The sequence below is a fragment of the Bos indicus genome, chromosome 21 (genome assembly GCF_029378745.1).
Source record: "Bos indicus isolate NIAB-ARS_2022 breed Sahiwal x Tharparkar chromosome 21, NIAB-ARS_B.indTharparkar_mat_pri_1.0, whole genome shotgun sequence".
NCBI classification, from domain to species: domain Eukaryota; kingdom Metazoa; phylum Chordata; class Mammalia; order Artiodactyla; family Bovidae; genus Bos; species Bos indicus.
This window is the reverse complement of record NC_091780.1, coordinates 67,077,027-67,101,862: the sequence shown is the minus strand read 5'-3', so window position 1 is coordinate 67,101,862 and position 24,836 is coordinate 67,077,027. Positions and strand designations below refer to the sequence as shown.

General features: G+C 52.8%; 1 protein-coding gene across 14 annotated transcripts in view; it reads right to left on the bottom strand.

Moving 5' to 3' along the window:
* The window catches only part of WDR20 (WD repeat domain 20), a 64,824-nt gene that overhangs the window by 2,314 nt on the left and 37,674 nt on the right, over positions 1-24,836 (bottom strand). For 2 of the 14 annotated variants that reach the window (XM_019983700.2, XM_070775755.1), the window contains exons 2-3: positions 18,876-19,058; positions 6,814-8,073 (exon numbers count right to left, since the gene is read on the bottom strand). The exons of 1 other annotated variant lie outside the window; for it this stretch is intronic. In XM_019983700.2, coding sequence (XP_019839259.1) covers positions 6,814-8,073; positions 18,876-19,058 — 1,443 coding nt within the window. Of the gene's footprint in view, positions 1-6,813; positions 8,074-16,155; positions 16,234-17,667; positions 17,840-18,875; positions 19,059-24,836 lie in introns of those variants that run through there. 11 more of the 14 variants (XM_019983707.2, XR_011562730.1, XR_002183252.2 and 8 more) reach the window with 11 other exon arrangements.

The window sequence follows — 24,836 nt, the reverse complement described above, 5'->3', positions numbered from 1 at the left end:
TCCAGGCTTGGTCAGTCAACTCTCCGAGTCGCTCTCCCCGCCCAGACTGTGACGTGCACACCGGCCCCAGGACGGGTCCTGCTGCAGACAGACCAACAGCCTCCTGAGCCCCAAAGGAAAGGGGCGCGGGCGGAGCTCCGGTGCCAGGTCAGCCTCACCTGCGGGGCGGGCCTGCACCTGCCCCGGAAGACTGACCCTGGGGCTCAGGTCCGAGGCAGCCTGCCGGGAGCTCCCCTGAACTGCCCCACCGGCCCCGGAGACTTGTGGTGAATCTCCGTAAAGTGAGGCCCTTTCAGAGATGGTACAAAAGCGATGCGAGCTAGCACCTGGCTGCCTTCCCCCCGGGGCTGCTTCGAGCTATGGATACGTTTTCCCTAATTCAGCCACAAGGTTCCCACTACTCCTGCTGCCCAGACGGTTGCATAAGAGAACCAAAGAAAAGCTGGACAGAGCGGCTGCACGTGAGGCTTGGGTCCTGCACTCAACGAGCTAGATTTAGGACATGGGTGCGGGGCAGCGAGGGGCTCACTCAGCCGGTGCCTCCTCCGGGCCGTTCCCTGGCACCTGGATCCGCCCTGCCCCAGACACAGCGCTCACCAAGGCCTGCGACCTTGGCTTCAGGGGGCAACTCCCCTTGGGCAGCCCTGACCTGCCCGCTGACAGGTCACACGGATGATGACGCGCTTCCTCCAAAAAGGCCACTCAACCTGGGAAAAGTCACCCAGAGAAAATGACCATGCTGTTTACAGACATCTGGGGAAAGGGGAATATTCTGAGGGAATATCCAGTTACGGGCTCTGGTGAGAGCTGTGCTGGGGAAGGGAGGCCCTCCCGCGGCCTGCAGGCTCCGGCCCGCTGACCCGCTGTGGCTCTGAAACCCGCTCTGGTCTGCGGACCTCCGCGTCTTCCAGGAGCATCCAAGCACGAGTGGAGTCACACCTGCACCTGATGGCTGCAGAGGCTGCCGACACCAGACGCGGTGGGGCTGAGCGCCTTGAAGAGGCCCGCTGGTCCAGAATCTGGTCCAAAATCGCCTGTTTCAACAGGCATTGGAACTTATTTTTTCAAGGTAAAAACTAGTGGTTTTTAAAAGATCAAAATGTTGCACCTGTGTCTTTTTAAACTTCCATGAATCTACTAGAATTCAGGGCCTAAAACCTACTCCAGGGCCGAGGAGACGGCGTCTGGCTTCTGCAGGAGCGGGTCACTCTGAGGGCGGAGAACCTGATGTCTCTCCCGCTCCAGCAGCTCCGAGTCAAAGGCGGGCGAGGGCCCCACTCTCAGGAGGCCGCACCATCGGGCGGGTTCTGGAGACCCTGAGGAGAGGCGGCCAGGAGGGAGTGGCCAGAGGCTTTGCCCGCCCCGCCAGGCCCGGACGCAGAGACAGCAGGGATCACCAGCTGAGTGGGGATTCCCAGGGCCCGACGAGGGCGAGCCCCGGGTGGGACATGCAGGTCCAGGCCCAGAATTCTTGCTGAGAAGCTTCCAGAGACAGAGGTACCAGTGGTACCAGTGCGCAGGGTGAGGGGCCAGCCCCTCCTCCCCGCCCGCTCACGGCGCTCCCTCTGCACCGGGGGCCTCGGGGCCCCAACAGCGCTGACAGAGCCCCCGCAAAGAGTTCGAGACTCGGAGGAGGAAGCCAACAAGTCCACCGGGGCAGGGCCGCTGCAGAAGCATGCCTGTGGCCACCTGGAACTCCAGCCGGCGGCCTCCCAGCGTCCGCACAGACGGGCCACCAGCTCGCGGCAAAGGGGGCTCGGCCGAGAGGAAGGTCACAGGAAACAATGAATACCTCCGATGGTCAGAACAAACATTCCATTTAGTAAGCTTCGAATCAGGAAAAACTCAGAATCCAGTAATAAGAGGTAGAAATTCCTGGGGCTATTTGTTCTCTAAACATGAACAGAGCCCTTAATGTTACAGCATTTAAAAGCTTTTCATTTTTTGGTTCACTGAGATTTTTTTAAGTTTAGATGTGAAAATGATTTAAAAATTATCTATATTTACAGTTCATTCACACGTTTATTTAATGTCACTATACACAGGACAATCCCAGAGTTCTTCAGAATATCAAGAACGGCGTTAAGTCTCTAGCTGTGACAGTGACAAGGGACAGCTGAAAAGCAGGGCGATGAAACAAAAGCATGACTTTCTTAAAATTACAAAGTAACAATGCTGATATTAAAGCTTCATTAATTACTGCAACAGTTAATTTACCAACATTTTGTTAGGAAGGCTCTTTATGAAATTTATTCAAGTTTTCAAGAAATCAGATAAAAATGTAAAAAAAAAAAGGAAATACATAGGCGTGTTTTTTTGTTGTTAAAGGTAAAATATTCATACAATGTTAAACAGCGTTACCTAACACAGTGACCTTTAATAAGCTTAGGTAACCAGAAACCAAAGATGCAGAAAACCTTTCTTTTACATATTTAAGTTGAGAGACAGCGACATTAACTGTGACACAAAGTCCATGTGACAGATGCAGCAATGAACAAAAACTCAGTACCAGCGGGGACCACTTCCCTCTCTGGAGGGAACCCGTGAACTTGGCTCTGAGCTTCAGTGGGAATAGCTGGTGCCAGTGCCTCTGGAGGTGAGCCCCGGACCCCCCGCCCCCTTCACTGTCCTCCTCACTGGCCAGCACTGGGGCGTGGGGCTGAGCCCCCTGACGACCCAAACAGGGGACAGTCCCAAGCAGCCTAGCATGACCGGTGCACGCGCTGGGCGAGGAGAGGGCCTGGCCGACAGCACCCTGCCTGTGGGCCACGAGGTAGACCTCTCCGGTCACTCGTGAGCCCTACATGCGAATGTGGCGGAAGGAAAGCCCCGGAGTGGACACCCCGACACAGCAGGACCACCTGCGCAGGGCCCAACCGCCTCCCCTCAGGCCCCAGGTACAGGGGCCAGCGGCCGGGTCCCCTCCATGATCTATCCAGGGCCCAGCGGCTGGGCCCCCCCAAAATCTATCCAGGGGCCCCCCCATGACCTATCCAGGGTCCAGCAGCCGGACCCCCCCAAGATCTATCCAGGGGCCCTCCATGGTCCATCCAGGGCCCAGCGGCCGGGCCCCTCCGTGATCTATCCAGGGGCCCACCACGATCCATCCAGGGCCCAGTGGCTGGGCCCCCCACAGATCTATCCAGGGGCCCCCTGGGCTGGGCCCTCCACACAGGATGGGACCCCATGTGCATCCTTCCTGGGAAATCCAGTCGGCCTCTCCCGCCAGTTCCTCCTCAGACACTTGGATCCACCCTCATGGCCTTTGGGTGTTCACAGGACTTCTTCCCCGGAGCCCCCACCGGCCCCTTGGTGTCCCCTTACCCTTTGAGCTTCCGCACCAAGAAATCAAAGGCCTCCCTCTGACAGGAGGTGACGAGAATCTCGTCCACCGGTGCAGACATGGATAAAACAGCTTCACCAACTCCAGTGCAAATGCAATACTCGACAGCTTCTTTCCCACAGGAGGTGGAGGGACGGGGAGAAATGGCTGCAGGCCCGGAGGGGCCAGAACACTGAGGATGCACGCACGCCTGAGGAACTGAGGCGGCTTCCCGGCACCCTGTTCCCCCCTGCTTCTGGGAGCCTGGGACTGTCACCGTGGTGCCTTGTTCCCGTGCGTCTACTCCTCAGTGTTCTTCCATCATGGTTGGCCCTCAGTCCCAAGGGCTCATAGGAGAACCCTTCCAAAGTGCCAGAAGGTCCGGCACAGAGATGAAATTTAATATTCTTCACCACGATGCAAGTCAATTCAGAACCCAAAGCTCCTGATTATTTTTAAAGAGTCTGCCTACTCCCTCTTACACATTTGTTTTTAAAAGAAGGCAAGGTTTTCCCAAGGCTTTCTTTTCCAGTCCTCCCAGAGAGGAGAAACACAGAGAAGGGCCAGGGCTGGGGCGGCCCGGGGATTCAGAAGCCAGAATCACCCAAGCCACAATGCGACCCTAGCTCCTGGGTTTCCTAGAAGGTTGAAAAGAGGAGCCCGAGCAGGGCAGGCAGAGAAGACCCCCCACACACACTTGGGGGTCTTGACTTATGGGCCGCCCTGAGCGCTTTATTTCTGTGCTTTTTCATCAACGCATCTCAATGCATGATGGAAAATCTTGCTGACTGAGCCATCACAGATTCTGTCTAAAGCTGTTTTATTCCAGAGGTGAGGTTAGAAAAGGTATTTTTGCTCAGGATAATGTTCCAGCTGAAAAATGGAAGAGTTTCAGTGAGGAAGCTCAAAGTTTGGGGAGAAAAGTTGCAAAGGCCACTCCCTAGAACCCCCTCAGCAGGCCACTGCTCCTTATACACCTGCAACTGGAACCCCTCAAAGTCGAAGCAACCCCTCCTGACCCCAGGCCACAGAAGCCGGGACCCTGAAAACAAACCCGGGGGCGGTGGGGAGGCGCTGCGTGCCCCCGGCCTCTCCTGAAGCGCCAGCAACTTTCGTCCTGGTCTCGGAGAGCCCCCCGCACCGTCCTCCTGACAGCAGCAGGGCTCTGCCGGCCGTCCAGGTGCAGGGCAGGCCTCGGGGGGCCCTGCCCCGTCCAGAGCCAGCCTGGGCCTTCCAGCCCCTCCCCAGCTCCCAACACCCAGCCAGGGCCCCGGACGGGGTACAGACAAGACACCAAGGGCACACTAACCCGCAGACACCGCAAGAGCAAGTCTATGACCAAGTCCCAAACCCCAAACCGTGCAGGGACGACGTTTTTTAAGTTTGGGGTGGAGGAGATGGACACAAGCTTCCGGCAGCACGTTTCACAGCTTGTTTTTTAAGGAACCGACAACATCCTCCTCTTGCTCGCTACCCCGCTCCCATCCACAGGCCAGCCCTGAGTGAGTTAAGTGTCTGCCAGGCGGGAGGAGGCAGAAAGCGCCCCAGAACAACACGGCCCACCCGCAAAGCGCTCAGAACCAACAGTCCCGCAGGGCGCACTCTCCCCACCCCCACCCTCTCAAGGCCACTTACCTGCGTCAGCCACTCTTCACTTGGGCCCAGTATCAAGTCCTGAATTTTGAAACTGCATACTCAATGCCTCAGAAGCATCCGACACTGAATTTCTAATGCGATGCAGGTACAGAAGCCTCTGGTACTGAACTTCTAATACTATACAGGTACACAGAACTGCACACGGGCTGTGGGCTCCTCTCTCCATCTGACAGCCTCAAGCCTGAGACGCTCCGCAAGGATGGCTGCCTTTGCTACCTGACTTCAGTTAACATTTAGGAACAAAAGGCCATCTCTTAAAGGCAAATAGGACGTTAGCATTCCCATGGACTGCGGTTCTCACACGGAAGAACACCGCCTCTGCTGTCGCGGCGTGAGGGAGTGCCAGGCAAACAGTGCGGGGCTCCGGCCCTGACCGAGGGCAGCGGGGGCTGGGGGGGACCCGGGGGGCCCAGAGCTGCTGCTGCACCAGAGTCTCGACCCACAGAGAAACCAAGCCTGCACTTTGCTGCATCGCATTCACTACTCAAACCAGTGTGAACGATCAGGGTCTCTGTATTTAATCACAAAGGTGTACACAACGAAATACAAACCAAGTGACCCAAGTAAGTTACTAACACCATCGTCATCTCGATGTGGAACGTACAGCTCCAACAGCCACTTCGTCCACAGTGAGCCAAAGAGCGACTGCGCCCACAGCTCATCCTCACGCTAAGGAATCAAGCCAAACAGAGTGGCTTCCCCTGGAAGTGGGCGCAGCCAAGTCAGGGGGGCACTGGGGGAGCCGCTGCCACAGACGTGGGGTACCTTCCAAGAACGATCCAGAAGACGGACACGCTGCACCTGCCCTCTGCCTCTTGTGGGAACCTGAAACCCAAACAGGGGAGAGGCGGGAAGCTCTCTGAACCCTGGGTCCTGTACAAAACAGAGCTGAGAAGGCTCACGAGGGCCTGTGGTCATGTGCCTCACTGAACAAAAAGCAAATTAAAAAAAACCAACCAAAACCCCCACAAAAAAAAAACAAAAGAAAGAAAAGAAAAGCTCCTTCCCCTTGCTGGAAAAAACATAAGCAAGTCACATCCACCACGCGAGACCCTGGCTGTGTGACAAGAGGCACTTCTGCGCCCTTGGCCCGCAGTCCACGGCAACCGTCCAGGCTCTGAGAGATGTGGCTACTTCATCAGTGCACAGAATCTCAATCAAAGTGCTACAAACTGCTTCTTTGAAAAAAGATGTTTATTAAACAATTTTAATTGTCATAAAATGACTAAAATGGGTTTTAAAAATTAAGGCTCTTCTCTTTCTGTGGATTGCCAGAACAATGTAAAAATAATATCAATCAACCCTGCTGAACACTTTGTTCCTAAAGTTAAATTTCATAGATTCCTAAACAGTTTATGATTAAGATAAAAAATTGGACTATAAATGACAATTAATGGCCGTCTGTATTGAACATACACTCTGATCAGGTGTACAATATTCTAATTGAGTAGTTAAGCAAAAATATTCCAGTTAAAGCAGAAATTTTAATTTTAGCATTTTAAAGTCATTGTTTCCCCACACTGGCATGATTTTCCTAAAATCGAAATAGTCTAATACAGGAAGGCTAACCGTGGGACTCTATACTCGCAGGAGGGTGACTGACTTGGCTGGCAATTAGTTTGATTATATTTTTTAAACGTTCTAAGGTAAATTATCAAATGATTTGGAATTATATGGCATGCAGTATCCAAAATTATGGCTCTGATGCATTTAGATTTACATTAAGAATAAGAAGTGTCGTTCACATTCGTTGTACACCCCACCCCTCCCGCAAGAAAAAAATCGCTACCTATTCAAGTTCTAGATCTGGTGCAGCATTAAGGATTAAAACTTACCACTTTACCAGGCCTTCCCCATGTGCAAATAAATCCCTCCTGACAAGCAGTGACTATACAGTCTTCAAGAAAAATTAACACAGTCAGTCTTTCATGTGCTATCTTTTTACAGATGAGCGGCTCTAACAAGGGGACGTCTTCCATGCGAGGGCACAGGGGCGTCCCCAGGGCTTTCGCTGGGTCCGTTTTGGTTTTGGTGACGAGGTTCAGTCTGTCGCTGCTCTTGCTGGAGATGTGTCCCATGCTGTGGTTCCGCTTGTGGTCTTTCTCGTGGTGCCTGTCCTTCCGGTCGTGCAGCGAGAGTGTGGCGAACTTGCTGACCCCAGCAGCGATGGCGCCGTCCGCCACGCTGCCCTTGCTGCCGGCGCTGGAGACGGCAGCGTGCGGGAGGCTGTTGGACCGTGGCAGCGGGGGCGGCGCGGCGCTGCCGGGCGTGGGCACGCTGTTCCCGGTGCTGCCCGCGGGGGGGCTGGTGGCGTTCATGACGTTCGTGTGTGTCCGCGCGCGCGAGAGGGGCTGGTGGGGGAAGAGGATGTCTTCCGTGAGGTCCCACAGGCACAGCTGCGTGTCCTGGCCCACGGAGCCGAACCGATACGTGACGCTGACGGGCCGGCTCTCAGTCGAGTTCCGCTTGGACAGCCGGGACTGGGTGCTGTTCGCTCGGTCTCTCCCAAAGTGAAGAAGGTCCTGGAAGTCCTCGTCACTGCCACTGAACTCCATGGGGTCGCTCTCTTCCACGCTGGTGGTGTAGGGGTCAAAGGCCACCACGCTGACCCAGGACTTGTGCCCGTGGCCCCGCGCGATCACGCGGCAGTCCCCAAAGGACCAGACGGTCACCAGGTCGTCCTCTCCGCCCGCCACGATGTACTTGCCGTCGGGGCTCCAGCACACGCACAGCAAGCCTCCAAAGTAGCTTTTCATGGTGCCGTGCAGCTCCACCGAGTCAAAGTTGAACACCCGCAGGAAGCCGTCCTGGCTCACACACGCCAAGAACTTGCCATCTGGGGAGAAAGCAAACTCGTTGAGGGCCCCCTCGCCCACCGTCCATTTGAGGAGAGGGTTCCTCGTGGATTTGCTCTTGCAAGTGTGCACGGCAAAGCTCTCCCCCTGCTTCAGGAGCTGGTAGTGGGGGGCTGTGGTGCCACAAGTGTGCTCCACATTATACAAGTACATGTTCCCACTCGAGTGGGCTACTAGGAAAAGGCTTTCCGAACCAGGAACCCATTTGACACAGGTTACTCGTGACTTGTCTATTAGTCTCTGTGAAGACAAAGGAGAACAAGTTATCACAATGGAGAAGTTTTCAAGGTCTACTTTTCCAGCAAGAAACCTTGTCTGCTTCTCGGTGAGAATGGACACATCCGTCCAGGCGTTCCACGCCCCAGCCTGCGGGCAGGGCAGAGAAGGGCATTTGGGCCCTCGTGGAATCGCTTTCTAGGACTGCACTGAGGTGTCGGGACGCTGGCTTGCACTGAGGGTGTCAGTTATTCAGCAAACCCTGCTGGGAGCCCAGTCTGTGCCCGCGCGACGCTGTGCCAGGCTCAGGACGCACCAGGGCGGGGGCAGCCCTTGGCGCGTCACACATCCGACTCGGGAGCCCGGGGTCTGGGACTCCAGCACCTGCACAGCCTCCGTGCAACGCGGCCCCTGGGCAAGCCTCACGGGCCCCACGGCTGAGCGCTGGACCGCCCCAGGCGCTCTGCTCTGCTGTTTTGCGCCCTCACGGCCCCTGTGGCCCGTCCCCACGGCACCTGCCCCTTCAGACTCCCGGGGGTCAGGGGATGGTCCACGTGCAGCCAGCAACACCCAGGACAGGAGCGCACACCTCCCTGGGCTCTGACCTCAGCCCTGACTCACTGACTGCCTCACTCACCATCCCTGTCTTGCGTGTATTCTTACAGGCCATCCCCCCACCTTCTTTGGAACAAGGCGGTGTTTAAGAACATTAACAGATGATTAACACCTAATCTCTACCCCACGCTTATTTTTGACCCACTGACCAATTTTAATGGGCACAGATTGGGGGTTTTCCCTTTAAAACCAAAAGCATGAAAGGCAGAAGTGGAACCCCCTGAAGGATGGCCCCACGCCCGTGCCCCTGCCTGCACACCTCGCACGGAGCTCACCGGCCCCCAAATCACGGCACCAGAAACCACTGGGGTTCCCAGGACCCAAAGTTCCCAGCAAGTCCTGCTGCCACCCCCATAACTGGTGCTCTGGGAGCCCTCAGGCTTGGGAGGCGATACATGCTCCCACTTCCCCCGTGTGGTTGGGATTCCCTGACCCGAGCCTCAGGGGCCACGGGCCACAGGGACGGGAAGCCCACCAAGACACGGGGCCCCGTGCCTAGTCGGCTTCGCGCCGTGCGTCTGCTGCATCTCTACAGAAAGTCACAGAAAATGAGGCCCCAGAAGGGAGGTGGTCAACCTGTCCCCAGCTAGGGAGGAGCGGGGAGGCCCAACCCCACGAGGTGCAGGGCCAGGGGCTGGGGCCTGCGGGCCGGGCGAGGGCTCCAAGCAGCAGGCGGCCTCACTGTCACTGCAATCTCACAGCCGCACAGTCACCCTCGCGCCCTTCCTCTCCTGCCCGGGACCCACCGGTCCAGCAGCTGACCTGCACCAAGGCCGACAACCTGCAAGCCCAGGCTGCTCTGCCAGGGTTTCCACAGGAGGCCGGGGGCACCTCACAAGCCCCCAGGCCTTGCTGTACCCAGTGGGCCAGGCTGTCTCTCTGAATGTGACCCGCCTGGGGGCCGAGGATCCCAGGACCGTGCGGCTCACCTCCCGGCCAGGGCCTCGCGGGGCAGCTGCAGAAGCGACCTCTCCCCCGCCCAGCTGTGTGTGGCCTCAACTCCTGCACCTCATATCTCACTGCAACCAAACCTCATCTCAATCTTTCCAACATCTCTCCATTTAAGGATGAACACAAAAATATCTAGCACTATGGTCAGGAGAAAATTTTATTTCTGGCTTAAAAAGACACTGCAAAAATGACTCCATTAGAACTCAAAATTGTAATGCTATCAAATAAAAATGGCATTTCTCTGCAACTGTGAGGTATGGAGATACAGAATCACGGCACCGTTATTAAATACATGTTACTGGGGCGCCAAAACACGTTTCAAGAGTATCCCACGCTTAAAAGGTGCACTGAGCCTGCTGTAAGCACACACACACGGATACAACTTAGGGACTGAAACCAGAGCCCACCTCCGCGCCCTGCTGGGGCACCAGACATGCCACACCTCACCACCTGCAAACCACCCAAACCAACGGCCCACAGCTCCAACTCCAACATAGAAAGGGCTTCTCCAGTGCTCTGCACCGTCAGTCTGCCACCAGCCTGTGCACAAGGGCAGGGAAAAGCTCCTCTTCGTCTCGGGGACCGTGGGTCTGGGCGCGTGGTAGGCACGTCAGGACAGCACTGCTGACCTCTGACCCGAGGATCTGCTCTGTGGCCAGGCCCTGAGCACGAGGCTTTGCATACATAGACCCCACGACGTAAGCTTTTGTTTTTTAAATAGGTGATACAGTCATAATTCACATATAAAAGTGTCCAGCTGAAAGCCTCACTCACACCCCTCTCCCCACCCCAGAATCACTGTCGCTGGCTTCCTGTCCGTCTCCCAGGGTCTTCCTGTGGGGACACGGCAAGTACAGGTACATGTGGACCCAGCTTCCTCTTTTGCACCGTCTGCACCTCTGCTTTCTCACCCAGTCACGCACCACGCGCGTCGGTCGGTACTCGTCCGAAGATGGCCTCTCCGCGCCTTCCTATGGTGCAGAGGACTCAACAACACGGACGTGCTGCGCTGCATCTGAAAAGCCCCTGCTGACGGACACTTAGGTGGCAAAGACTAACTGGTGTGTGCTGCAGCCTTCACCGGTAGACACAGCTGCAGGGCACGGTCCTAGTGGGATAGCTGGTCAGAAGGCGCACGCACTGGCAACTGTTTCCAGGGATCACCAGTTACCGCCCACGGAGGATGCAACAACGTCTACTCCACCGGCAGGGTGTGGGTGTCCCGCTCCCCAAGGAAGGCAGGCACGAGTGCCCTGTCACCCCCGGGGGACAGGCTCTGCGGGGCTCCCTGCAGGCCCTCCCGCTCACCACCCACGCCCATTCGTTCACTCCTGCACTGAGCACAGACGACAAGCCGACATGGACACGCCACTCACAGCCGTCCCTTCCCGCGGGGAACTTGCGTTCACGAGGGATGAAAAGGAGGGGAATGGACAGGGTCTGCTGTGAGCGAACACGGAGCAGGCACAGGGACAGGGGGCGGGGAGGAGGGACTCAGCTTCACAGGAGCGCCTGCGAGGCCTCTGCCCTGGCATGCGGGCTCGCCGAGCCGAGAAGGAAAGGGCAGCAGACAGCGGCTGGAGGCGGCGGCAGGGCGTCCACACAGAAGGGCAGCAAGGGCGCGGACGGGGAGCCAACCACGAGCTGTCGTCCTGGCGACGCGCCAGGTGACTCCCGGCACAGGCCTCTCAGCCCCGGTGAGGTGCGGGACACATGTCCTGGGCTGGCCAGGAGTCACTGAACCAAGTTGCTCTGGGCTATTATTTCATACTGTTCTTGGTTTGGGTTTAAGAAAAAGAGAACAGAAGTCAAGAAACAAATACCTAGAATATCCTGCTCAGTAACTAGAACGAATGCAGCCCAGTCTCGGGACCATAAGGGTATACTCTTGTTCTAGAAAATGTCTAGTAAACAGAGTAAGGCATCTTAGTTCTTGAAGTTAAGCAACGGGATTTCCCTTCTGTGCTTCCATTCTCCAGTTTCAGTGAGGCCTTGAGCTGGACGAGCACATGTTTATGTTGGAAAAACACTCTTGGCAAAACCCGAGGTCCCCTGTGAGGAGCTCCTGGGCAGAGGAGGGGCGAGGCAGCCGGGGAAAGGCAGGCACCCAGGCTGGGGGCAGGCAGCTCGGGGACGTGCTTGGCACCCCCTCCACTGGCGCACCTGAGCAAGGGCCGGAAATCAGATGTGGAATCGTGAGCTAGGACTCAAGGACACGGAGGCCCAGGCTCAGGGCTCTGGGCAGTGACCTTGAAGCCCAGTGCTGACCAACCCCACAGCCCCGAGCCCTTGAGAGTGACTGGCCCAGCGAGACATGCTGCAAGGGCACAGTTCACCCTGAACTCTGAAGACCTGGGAAACTATGGAGACCACCTCATTCATAATTTTATATTGATTACATGCCAAAATAATACTTGGATGTATTAGATAAAATATCAACTTCACCTGTTTTTTAAATGGTTCACTGTGGCTATTAGAAAATTTTACATTGAATTTGTGGCTCACACCCAAGATTCCTGGAAAGGGAAGTCACAGAACCAAGCGGAATCTCCCGTCAGGAGGCACAGAACGGTGCGGGTGGAGAGAGACTGCTCCGGAGCCTGTGACAACTGTCCCCCGACAAGAAGCTCTTAAACTCGACCAGAGGTGGGGGCAGGACGGACGGTTTCCCAGGGGGTGAGGCTGGGCGGAGTGGGGGAGGCCTGTGAACAGACTCCGAGGAGCTGAGGGACAGCACCTGGGAAGGGTGTGACAGAGAGGAGCGGACGGCGGCCATGCTGGGGGAGACGTCCACGTATACCCACTGAGTAAGGAGCTGAGGAAAGTGACCGGGGAGGACAGGGATATCGGCTGTGGACAGCAACCGCCGGACATGTGACACTCAGATGGCCAAGGCAGAAGGCGCCCAAGAGGAGCAGGGTGTAAATTCTGGGGACAAAGCTCCTTACAGCGAGCGGGACCAAACCCAGGCAAGCAGAGAAAACAAGCCCGAAGTCCCATGAGGAGAGGAAGGAACTGCCGCTGAGTGAGTGTGGGCCAGGCCAGGGGCCCTGCTCCCCACCCCCCACATCCCTGTCTTGGCACAGGGTTGGTGGGGGGGCCAGGAGAAGCAAGCCCCTGCTCCAGGGCTGCAGAGGAGAGGCTGAGGGGGCCGCCCCAGCGGGAAGGACATGGCAGGTCTCAGGGTGAGACAGGCTCTCAGGTCGCCTAGCATCGCTGCCGGGCTCTCCATTAAACAGGAAAACACCAAAATGCTCCGAGGCCTACTGCCATGATCACGCCCACAAAATCCCATAACGTCCATAATCTGGGCATCAGTATGCCAGGTCTGCACGCCAAGACAGCTGCCCAGGATGTGGGCTCCCCCACCCGCTCTCCCCCTGGTAATCACCCTTCTGGATGCAGAAGGAACCGTCTCATTTCTAAAATTAATCCAGTGAAGAAACGCAACAGCATCAAAACTACCATCATCAACAGCACTCACAAACAAGATTTTCTAACAATATGAAACCAGTATAAAGGAAACAACAAAAATAAACCTGTGACCATATTAAAGCCACCACTGCTAAAATGAAGTTTTCTCAAGCACACACACTTTATTTTTCACTGCTATCAACATGATAAACAGGAAAAAAATTATTGGGGAGAGATGGGTATGCATTTTACAATGCAGATATTAATTTATAACAAAATACTAAAAACAAACAGTTCAAAAGCCACAGCAGCTACTGGAAAAGCCACAACGTAGTCACAGCAAAAACAGTGGCCAAGAGCTTTGATTCTATAAAGGCACTTACAGACGCTGCTCCCTCGGGAAGTACTACTATCAGGAGAGGGGATTTCAAAGCCTGGGAAAGAGGATCAAATGTCACTTTTATCAACATTAAAACTTGAAGGAGATCATTACATGCCCATTTCCTTCCTTTGATTAAAAAAAGCAACAGAAACAAAACTAACAAAGTGCCCAGAGCCACTCTTTTGGAGGGTGACTAGACAGAATACTGCGAAACTGGGTCCCTCACCTCCCTGCCCCGGGGGGCGCGGGCTGAAGAGAAGGCCCAGCCGCGGGCAGCAGCCGGCTGGGTGTCCACCAAGAGACCACAGCCTCTGCCCTGCTGCCCTGGCCACAACCTGCCAGAGAGCAGACAGTCAACGAGAGGGGCGCTGGTCACACGCCAGGGATGCCAGCAGCAGAGACGACCAGGTCTTTTGAGATTTTCCATCTAACCCAGCAATCAGACACAATTGAAAATCCTCTCAAGTTACTATTCTGTGGACACAGTCCCGATATAATCAGGACTTTTACAGAGACCAACGGGCCTGAGTTCATCACCACGTGGGAACCGCCACTTTGCGTCTCTTCCCCAGGACACTGTAATCATCAGTGATGAACAAGGGGATCCACACCCTCTGGGGTGCTTCACACAAGGCTGAACCTGACCCGGTGACCCCTCCCACCAGCAGCTCTTACGATGAAGGAGGTGGCACGGTCTGGGAGCTCATCAGAAGTGCCAAGACACTCACAGAGCCCATTAGATACTTCAAGTCCCGTCAGAGACGGGTGACACTGCGAGGAGAGGCCCGAAGCCCGCCCTGAAGGCTGCAGAAAGCAGTCCCAGCCTAGCACCCCTGAAGGGAGGCCAGAGGACAGGGCCCTGCCTTCCTCCTGGGCTGGGCTCCACTGGCACAGCAGCCCGGGTCTCGTTGCCAGGATGGCCTGGAGGGCAGGGCTCACCTCCAATGCCCGGACAGAACCGGGCAAACTGAGGGCCAGACTGGGAGGTGAAGGCTGCCAGCATCTTTAACGGAAGGTGTGAGTCTGACAAGTTCACCTCTTAGAAAACGTAAAAAATTACAAACATGATAAAGCGACCAGTGAGCACTGGGATTCACAGGTCATGTTTTCCTATCTTTTTTGTACTTCTCTCTGTCCCAATTTTTTGTATAAACAAGTATTTAAAACTTCTTATTCAATGGGCGGAAAAATCACCTTTTAAGATACACTCGATTCCCAGACATTTTCATCCATCTTTGGTCTAATGTGGATTTCCAGAACTCCATTTCCACCCACCCAGCTATCCCATCCGTCCACCCAAACATCTGCTCTACTCTCACAGAGCAGATGCCCTCAGAAAGGAGGCCCAGGTCAGAGTAATCAGTACTGCAGCGTATGCACACGTGTGTGCCTGTGTATCACGGGAGGCTGAGCAGCCCTCGGATGAGTAAGACAGACAGACAGACACCGCAGTCAGGATAAACAGTCCCCATCACCTGTCTGATGAGTGTTCATTCTCTGTGTTGCCCTGCTCTTACCTTCTTGTTCTGGAAAATTTTTTGTGCTTCTCCTTCAAAACTGCTGCTACCTCACCTCCCAAGCAGCTTTTCCTGCAAGCCCCGGTGAAATGAACCTCCGGTTTCCCCCGTGTGCACAACTTTCCCGAGCTCTCCCCAGGGCTGGCGCTCCAGACCCTCTGCCGGCCTCCCATCCTCCCCACCCCTCCTGGGGAGCATGTCTATTCACCTTCCGGCTGAGGAGAGATGAAGGTACAAACCCACACCCTGCGGGCAGGAAGGGGCAGGGCTGCTGTCTGTGCTCTGGACACCCAGGTTCAAGAGGCTATGCTCTTAGCCACTGTACTCTGAGTCTGTAAATTTCATGGTAATAGACTGACTCTTGTAAATGCCCCTTTGCAGGCAATGAACAGATGGCCGGAGCCTTGGAGTGTAAACAGGGCTCAGTCCTAGACACGCCCAGGACGCAGCGGACCTGTCTTTGCTCCTACTGTGCTTTCTCCGCAGACCGGACATCTCATCTCAGGGGCGTGATTACTATCTATATGCTGACCACTCCCAGAATCTACCTCTAGTCTGAAGCTCCAGATCCACGTACCCAACCACCCCTGGCCTCTCAAGCTTAACAAGCAGGAAAAGGAACTCTGACCTTTCGCTCTGCTCCAGCACCTGCTCCTTCCCCTCTCACCCAGTGCGCCAAGTGAGCCAGAAACCCAGCATCTGCTCATCCATCTCTCCAACTCCGTCTCCAAGATGGAGCCAGAGTAATTTTCAAAAACACCAAGCAGACCACCTCTTGCTCCCCAGTGCGAGATTCCCTGCACGGAGGCCAAGCAGCAACCCGGGCCGCGCCCTCACTCCACGCCCCTCTACCAGGGCTCCTGTCCCCAGGCTCATTCCCACAGGGGCCTGCCCCCGCTCTCCCTCCTGCAGGAACACTCCAGCTCCGTACCTGGGGGGCCTTCTCATACGAGGCTCAAAGCATACCATTTCCTCCGAGACGTGCCCCACCTCCCTGTCCATCAGGCGCTGTCTGTCTCTCTCCCTCAGGCCTACTGTCTCCTCTGACATCACAAGTCACCACCACGTGCCGTGTATGCGTGTGTCTGTGTGTGGGGCGCTGTTCACACTTCCCCCTCTCTGGAGGGGAGACAAAGGGCGGGTGTTCTCTGCATGTGGTCAGCCACCAAGGTCTGCAGAATGAATGAGGAAATGGTCCCAACTCCAGGTCAAGTCCTCAGCTCTCACCTGGACAATCACTAGAGCCTCCTCACTCGTCTTGCTATCTTCATTCCAATCCATCTTCCCCAAGTGCTGACAAGAGTTCTAAAAAAACACACTTGATCCTATCACTCCCTTCACTAAGTAAAACCCCAAAGGTTGCCCCACAGCCTCCAGTGTCAGGTCCAAATTTCTCAGCATGTTACGAAAGGCTTTTGCAATCTAGTTCCGGTTCCCCTGTCCAGCTTCACCTCTGGCCACTCCAAGGCCCACGCACTGAGGTCTTGCTGGCCTCATGCTCCTCCACATGCTAAGGTGTTTTCTCCAGCTTCAAAGGCCCTTCTCATCCTCCTCCGACTCCTCCGCATTTTTCAAACCCAGGTCAAACGTCACCTTCTGGAAGCTTTCTCAAACCTCCCTCACTGAATTTTTGTTTTTATTTTATGATATCTGGTACATCCTGAAGAGTGCAGTTAGCACCCACCTCTCTTGCTACTTTGTTCATAACACACGCTCCACATCCTCCCTGTCCATCTCACAGAAGAGTGAGCTCCGGAGGCGACAAGGCCCATATGGCAACCAGCTATGATGGGGCTTACAATCTATGGTCAGTAAGGATGCGTGGAATTCATTTCTGGATCTAGGCATATCATCAAATTGCTGCCGGGTCTGGACAACTCACTCATCCTCTCTCTAATTCTTTGTCTGCACAGTGGAGACGACAGCCCGCCCTCCCGTGCAGAGAAAGCAGATAAAATACTCGGAAACCTCCAAGTCTCACATGAATGCAAAGCACAGCCTATCGACTGCTTCAACCACCATCCCTGGCACCCTCTGAGAAACAAACCTCCGATGACCCTGTCTCTGAGACATCCTGACCAAAATCTGATGAGAATGCTATCCGTATGGCCAAAGAACACTCTCACTGTGAAGGGCAATCAATTTCAGCCTCGAGATGTAAATGCCAAGTTGGCATTAAACTACACACAATCCTCTCCCTTTGAACAGCCACTTTCCAAATAAAATGTACAAAGAGTAGGACGTAACTCCACTTCACTCCCTGAGGGTGGGGAGCTGCAGCCCATGGCTCCCGGCTGTCCTGAGTAAGGAATGGGGAGAGCTGAGGTGACCGAGTGCTCTCAGGGCCCTGGGGCCTGTGCTGCACACCACCCCCCCTCCAGCGATGGCACACAAATCCTTCTTGTTCTCCAGGAGGCATGCTGTGCCATCCACAGCCGGGCGGCCTCCCGACCTTGTTTACCAACCACCCTTTACATGGCTCCAATCTCCTCCCCACCGAAAGCACGTCCCCACCTAAACACAAACAGAACCCCACAAGGATGCCAAATTCACCATTTCTATTAAGAATGCAGAGAAGTATAGTTTTGTGTCCCCACTCTCCCCACCACCAACTCCCCCACCAAAATCATCCAGCTACTTAGAAATCACTCCCTCAGATGCTGTTAATAAAATGTTCAGGTAAACAGAATAATTTTCTGCTTAAGATTTTTTTTTTTAACAGAAAACGGGATTAAATACTTTTCCTCTCTAGTTTGTCAATCCAGATGGTAAGTTTTGCTCCAGTCAACCCAGATGAAACTAGAAGAGGAGGTGGCAGGGTTCAAAAGATTTCACCAAATCCACTGGCAAAGTCCAACAGGAGCACTGTGGATGGATACTGGATATACATGGACAGCAAATACCATAGGGACTGCAAAAGAATCAGAATTTTAACTGCAATTTGTCAAGTGGAGTATTCTTTCCCAAACAAAATTATTTCTTAAAAACCAGAATCTATAACGTACTTCTGTTTCTAGTTAATAACTTTAACACCATGCAACAATGCAAAACCTCCTGCCCTTCCCGACAGAGGCTCAGGTGACCTGACCCTCGTCACCCCAGGGCTGAGGTTACAAGGAGACTGCAGCCAGGGCCTCTAACTCAGGGAGCCGACCTCGTCCGTTCCATTTACTAGGAAAGTCACACTGAAACAGCGGAGGAAGTGCGTCAAATATGTAATGGCAATACTTGGGACTGAAAAGCCACTCCAACAGCTTTTAAAGATATAATCTATCTGGCAACTTCCATCTGCCCAGGTTTAAAGGTTCTGACATGTTTCTGAACAGACAGCTCAGATCTCTCGGGCTCCTTCAAGAATGAGACTGGAGACACCAGGAATCCCAGGACACAGCACAACACAGGCAGGAGCTTGTGCCCTGCCAGCCAGTTTCAAGTGCCAGGAGTTCTAACCACATAAGAGGTGATTTTAGAGCAAATGCTTTCAAGAGCAAGAGAGCAAATTCTCAGATGTATGCCTGTCAAACAGACACATCAAAACTTTATCTACCGTTTGCGAAAACTAAGGAAATATTAGCAAGTTCTTTGATCTGCATGAAATTTTCTGGCCATGTGAATACAATCTAGAATTCTTTATCTTCTTATTTAAATTATAAAGATCAAGCTATTAGTCTCGTCCTTATCTCCATTATAAAAACAATTTTTCTTAAAACACCTGCTATAGACACCTGAACATAAAAAAATGCACAAAAAAACAGTTAGCCCAATAAAGAACAGGTAAAAGTCAACAAGTCAACACACCACATTTAAACTTGGGTAATACTAGGCAGGACAGCTGAGGATGGAAAATGGGCTTCACTCACAGAGTAAAATTATAAGGCCCATACCCTCGGTAAGAACGTATACATTCTTATAGGGGTTCTTAACAGCTAAGACAGGGTGCTACTTACTTCCTCATTAAATAGTTTGCTAGTTTCTTTTTTGATTGGGTCTATAAGCTGGACTTGGCCTGCGGAAAAGCCCACTAGGAGAGAGACACTTTCCGCTGTGGCTGTTAGGTGGTTGAAGTCATGACAAGTAGGCTGTGTTCCTTTGTATATCCTTTTATCTATTGGTTTACTCAAGTCAGCAGCCTGGAGGAGAAAGAGAAAAATACACACGGTAAACAGCACATTGAGGTGAGAACTCTAAGTTACACTGTTTTATACTCCATTATGATGTTCAATCTTAAAAATTAAAATATTGAAATATTTTAATTTTTATAGAATTTTTTTTGCAGTTTTCAGCATTTTATAAAAGCACTTTCACATACCTCGGCCAATCTGATATTGTTAGACTACCCATAATATGTTTACAACTGTTACTCTTGCAACTTATTCTTCTTCACATATATTTAATGAAGACTCCTGGACTTCAGGAGGTAAAAACCCTTGAGATACTAAATTCAGTGTTTGTAAAACGTATTTCAAGCATTTTCTAACCACATAAAAGCTCAGCTTTCATACAGCTCCAGCACCGACAAGCTCATTGGTGGGTTTACCTGCAGCCCAGTCGTTCTCAAAGTGTGGTCCCCAGACCAGCGGAGGCAGCAGCGGCGTCACCTGGAAACTCAGAGACGCACCTTCTCCCGCCCCACCCCAGACCAAATGAATCAAACCAGTAGGGTGGGCGGGTGGGCCCAGCAAGCTGTAGATGCAACAGTGCTCCAGGTGATCCTGACGCCTGCTCGGGCTGTGAACCAGGACTGCAGCCAGTTACGCAGAGGCAGCGGCTCCTGCGCTGGGTCACAGTCTCTTCTGCGTTAGCTTTCAAGTGACTTTCACTCATCGAACCCACACTCCAAGTCTGGTACAGGCATCATCTTAATCCTTATCATAACACTTCAAGAGAGACCATGTTTCCCCCCATTTTACAGACGAGAAAAGTTCAGGGAAGGTAAATAACCCAGCCGAGGTCCCCGTACCTACTCAAGAAGCGGAAGGGCTGCATATGGAGCCCAAACCTGTTTTACCCTAGAGGGGGCAGGGAGAAAACACACCGTACACTCCGAAGTCTGACTTCTGACTTGGGCTAAACATGATTTTTCAAAGTGCCTCCCCCTTTAAAAGCAGGACCTTTTTCTTCATGAGAAACCTTCTCTGCAATCCAGTATGTTGTTGAAATGAAGGTGACCCGCCGCTTCCCCTGCTATCGGAGAATCACCGGTGGAGACAACCAAGCGTCTCCCTGAAACACCCATTTTGGCCCTGTGTGCGGTTCTGGGGCTCACAGCTCTGGTTCCTACGGACCACCCCGAGTATGGGGTCTGAAGATCTCGTTCTTCCGAAGAGGCCTGGGACAGTGACTCAGTATTCTAGGTCTGTCAGATTACAAACAGTGTGTGAAAAAGACGACCTCACGATGACAGGCTCAAAACCTGAGCACCAGGCCGTCTGGAGCTGAGTGACCCTGGGAGCCCAGGGCAAAGGAGTGAAGACGTGCGTGGAGGGCTCTCCCTGCCTCACCGCAGCTGGAGTGGGGAGAGCACCTCTCTTCCCAACCCCAGGGCGCTGTCCAGAGGATGAGCTAAGCAGAGTGTGGTCTACGAAAGGAAGCACTGACTCTGGAGCAAGCAGAAGCGGGGCCGTGCGCGCGGGGCCTGAACGTCCTGTGATGTGCGAGGTGGGTGCATGGCAGAGGTGGGGGGGGGGGGTCCGGACAGGAGCCCCTTTACCACGGACAGGAGAGGCCAGCTGGGGGTAAGCAGCTCCTGGGCTCAGCCCGACGGAGGGAGAGAGAAGTCGAGACTAAGGGAACAACTCGGCACATGACTCAGGGCAAGGAAACAGCAGCAAAAGTAAAGACAGAACAAAATATAAGATACGCTTATATTTTGAGAGTCAAAAATCAAATCTGAAATTAGAACCGCTAAATTATTACGTGATCTCTATATCGGCAACCACTGAGACTTCTTTTTTTCAGTTTAAGAAACTACGCCATGAAAGAATATACATAAAATTATGCACCAAAACATAAAAAACAATTCAGAAGCAAGCCAAATGTTAACAGAGAAAACAAACTAATTCAAATTAAATGAGCAAAAGAAATAGTGATTCTCAGAAGAACAGCGGAAGTTTAAAGCACCATTGTTTCCAAATATTGCTACTAGTTTTAAACTCATGGATCCCTCACAACCTCAGCCTCAGTTCTTGGAATAGCTCTTCTGCCTTCCTGCCCCTAACAGGGAATCTCACTGAAAGATGCTGTCTGTCATTAGAGCACACAAACACACGTCTGCAGTGTTTCAAACGCCAACTGATAGACAATTTTTACTCTCGAAGTACATTGTCCAAAAGCGTCCTGTTTACTAATTTGCTTAACAAAGTTTCTTCCTAGATTACTGCTCTCAGAGTGTACCAGACCATGAGTAGTCTGCTAGTCTGCAGTCAAAATTAAGCAGAGACTGAGAATAAGCATTTAAAATGGCAACGTGACAGAGTGATTTAATACCCACCGACTCTGGTAACAAAAATTCCAAATTTGCTTCCTAAATGTCTTTTTCAGTTCTTTTCCTAGTAATCCTTATTTTATTTTACAAAAGTATCAGTCCAGGGCTTTCCTGGTGGTCTAGTGGTTAAGAATCTGCCTGCCGATACCAGGAACACGAGTTCAACCTCTGATTCGGGAAGATCCCACACGCCACGGAGCAACTAAGCCTGCGCACCACAACTCCTGAGCCTTGCTCTAGTCCTGAGCCCACCTGCGGCAGCTACCGAAGCCTGCGCCCCTGGAGCCCCTGCTCCTCAACAGCCAGCCACTGTGACGAGAGGCCTGCGCAACGCGATGGAAAACAAAGAGGAGCCCCTACTCGCTGCAATTTTTAAAACTGGTCTTTCAACACTGATGGGGGCGGCACTGTCCCAGAAGGCACAAACACAGACCGAGGCTCAAGGAACACAAGCAAGCACTTCTCTTCCCTAAGGTCACTCCCCTTCAAGCCCCAAAGGCAACGATGGCACCAGAACAGCAGACACTAGCCAGGTAACAGTCACTCACACCAGCAAGACTCCCGTGAGCCCCGAAGTGACAACAAGGTGCCCAACTACAGGAAATTATTCTTCCGAGAAACCTGGGGACTCCAGCCGTGGTGCCTGAGCTTTCTGAAGCCTGAAGCCAGGTGAGGGGAACGTTGGAACCACCAGTTCCTGCCTTTATTTCCAGCTGCACCATCACCTCCAACTCATCTCGTCCTCTTCCCTCTGACAGCCAGTCACCGAGTTGTGTCTCTTTTCCACTGCTGGGTTACTATCTTCTTTCCTCTTCTTCCCCCTCCTTTGTTCTGGCGAGTGGGGTCAGAATCCACCCACCTTTCAGTAACAATGCCAATGTCCCGAGCCGGCCGCCACTTCTCCGCGGGGTCATCAGCCCGAAAGACGGTTTCCCAGGTCAAGACAGTTTAACTGAAGGAGAGAGAGCCTACACTTTGGAACCGGGCAGGCCTGGGTTCAAACCTTGCCTTCCCAAGAGGTGGCCAGGTGGCTCTGGGGAGGTGAGCGTCACCTCTCTCACAGCCGCAAAGAACGAAGCTCCCCAGCTCCCCACAGGGCCAAGGAGAGGCCCGCGGATAACGGAGATAAGGCACCCAGCACACGTGAGCGTTCCAATGGTCGCTACCATTCTTGGTTTATCCCGGTCACAACCTACCCGGGGGCAGTGCTGCAGGGGCTTCCTAGTTCCCGTCACATCACAACATGACGACTACCCAGCAGTCTTGCCCTTCCATCCTCTCTAACAGCCACAGCAACTTCGGTCCACTGAACACTTCCTGCGCACCAGGAACTTGACTCTTAGCATCGCATGTCGTCTCACAGTCACCCCCCAGAGTCCACGCTTATACCAACCGCATTTTACCACTGAGGAACCTGGGGAGGGAGGGAGGGAGGGGTCGAGGGCCCATGTCCCACCACTCAGCTCGTCCTGCCGTCCACCCACGTGGAGTCTGGGGCGGGCAGATGTCCCCTCTTTCCTGGCTTGAGTTGCCCTCTCGGCAGGGATAGTCTCGTTTACCCGTTTGCAGGAATCTTATCCATCTGTACAAGTCCCACCACCTCCAGCAAGCATTTTCCCAACTACCACTTCCCAAGTTGGCTCCCTTATCTCAACTCTCCAAGTACTTTAGTTCATTACACAAAATTTAGTGTTTAATCACTTATATGATCACAGTGTTACTTTACGTCTGTTATCATCGATTCAGTTCAGTTCAGTCGCTCAGTCGTGTCTGACTCTTTGTGACCCATGAATCATAGCACGCCAGGCCTCCCTGTCCATCACCAACTCCCGGACTTCACTCAAACTCACATCCATTGAGTCGGTGATGCCATCCAGCCATTTCACCCTCTGTCATCCCCTTTTCTTCCTTCCCCCAATCCCTCCCAGCATCAGAGTCTTTTCCCATGAGTCAGCTCTTCGCATGAGGTGGCCAAAGTACTGGAGTTTCAGCTTTAGCATCATTCCTTCCAAAGAAATCCCAGGGCTGATCTCCTTTAGGATGGACTGGTTGGATCTCTTTGAAGTCCAAGGGACTCTCAAGAGTCTTCTCTGACACCACAGTTCAAAAGCATCAATTCTTTGGCGCTCAGCTTTCTTCACAGTCCAACTCTCACATCCATATATGACCACTGGAAAAACCATAGCCTTGACTAGACGGACTTTGTTGGAAAAGTCTCTGCTTTTCAATATGCTGTCTAGGTTGGTCATAACTTTCCTTCCAAGGATTACAATTACGAATTCTAATAAAAAATTCCCTTAAAAAGCAGAACTACTTTATTAAGCAGTTACCACTGTATTATTCCACAAAATTACTTCTGTTCTTCAGCTTTCTGGTAAATCCTTCATAGACAGGTTACAGATACTTTTTTTTTTAGTGCTTCTGCATCCTAATTATTACCAATTATCTAAATTTTTAAATGTCAATTTATAGCAGAACCAATTTATTTAAAAGTCTTACCCATTTTAAGAACTGGCAAGAATTCTAAGAACTGATAAGAATATTTGGTTATTCAGCTCCAATAGAGCATAGTATTTGTCACAAAAGGTGAATGGACTTCGATTTTTCAGTAGTAAGACTAAATTTCATCATTATGCTCATTAGTTTCTGCATAAGGAGTCACTGACTACATGTATCAGCATCTCATTCTCAACAGAAGAAATGTACATGATGCTTTAAACAATTCCTACTACAGAAACAGGGCTGGTTAACCAAAATCCTTGGTCAGTAAGTACAAACTTTAAAATGTTTTGTTTCTTTTTTCCTTGGACTTTTGATCCTTTAAAAATCCCTGGAATTCTCTTCATGATGAATACTGTCAAAATATGAAGTCAGCTGGGTCAGTTCAGCAAGGCACTAACAAGCATTTATCTTTCCAGAACCACAGAGGTCTGCAAAAGGAACAGTTCCAACTCACACCTTCCCTCAGACCCCTCCCTGGTCCACAGGAAGGCTGCGGGGCCAAGAGGAATGCGGAGGAGGGAGAGAACCAGCAAGGCAAGGCCTCCCACGGGCAGGCGGACACGCCGTTCCAGGAGCTCAGGGAAGGCGCGTGCACCCGGCCAAGCCCTCCTCACGGGAGCCTGCTACTTCATACTCCTCAGAGCCCAGAAGCACTTGATGTGGTGTGGAAAATAATCTCAGAAAGACCTCTTCTGAAAGAGGCACGCCAGATGATGGTACATGGGGGGCGTGTAGGTGATAAAGGTAAAAAATGTCCCATTTTCCTTACCCTCTTGAGAACCACCTCAGAGAGAACTAGTCTCACAGAACTTGCCAAACCAGAGTCCAGTTACTGCCCTATCTGCTGCTGCTGCTAAGTCGCTTCAGTCGTGTCTGACTCTGTGCGACCCCATAGATGGCAGCCCACCAGGCTCCCCCGTCC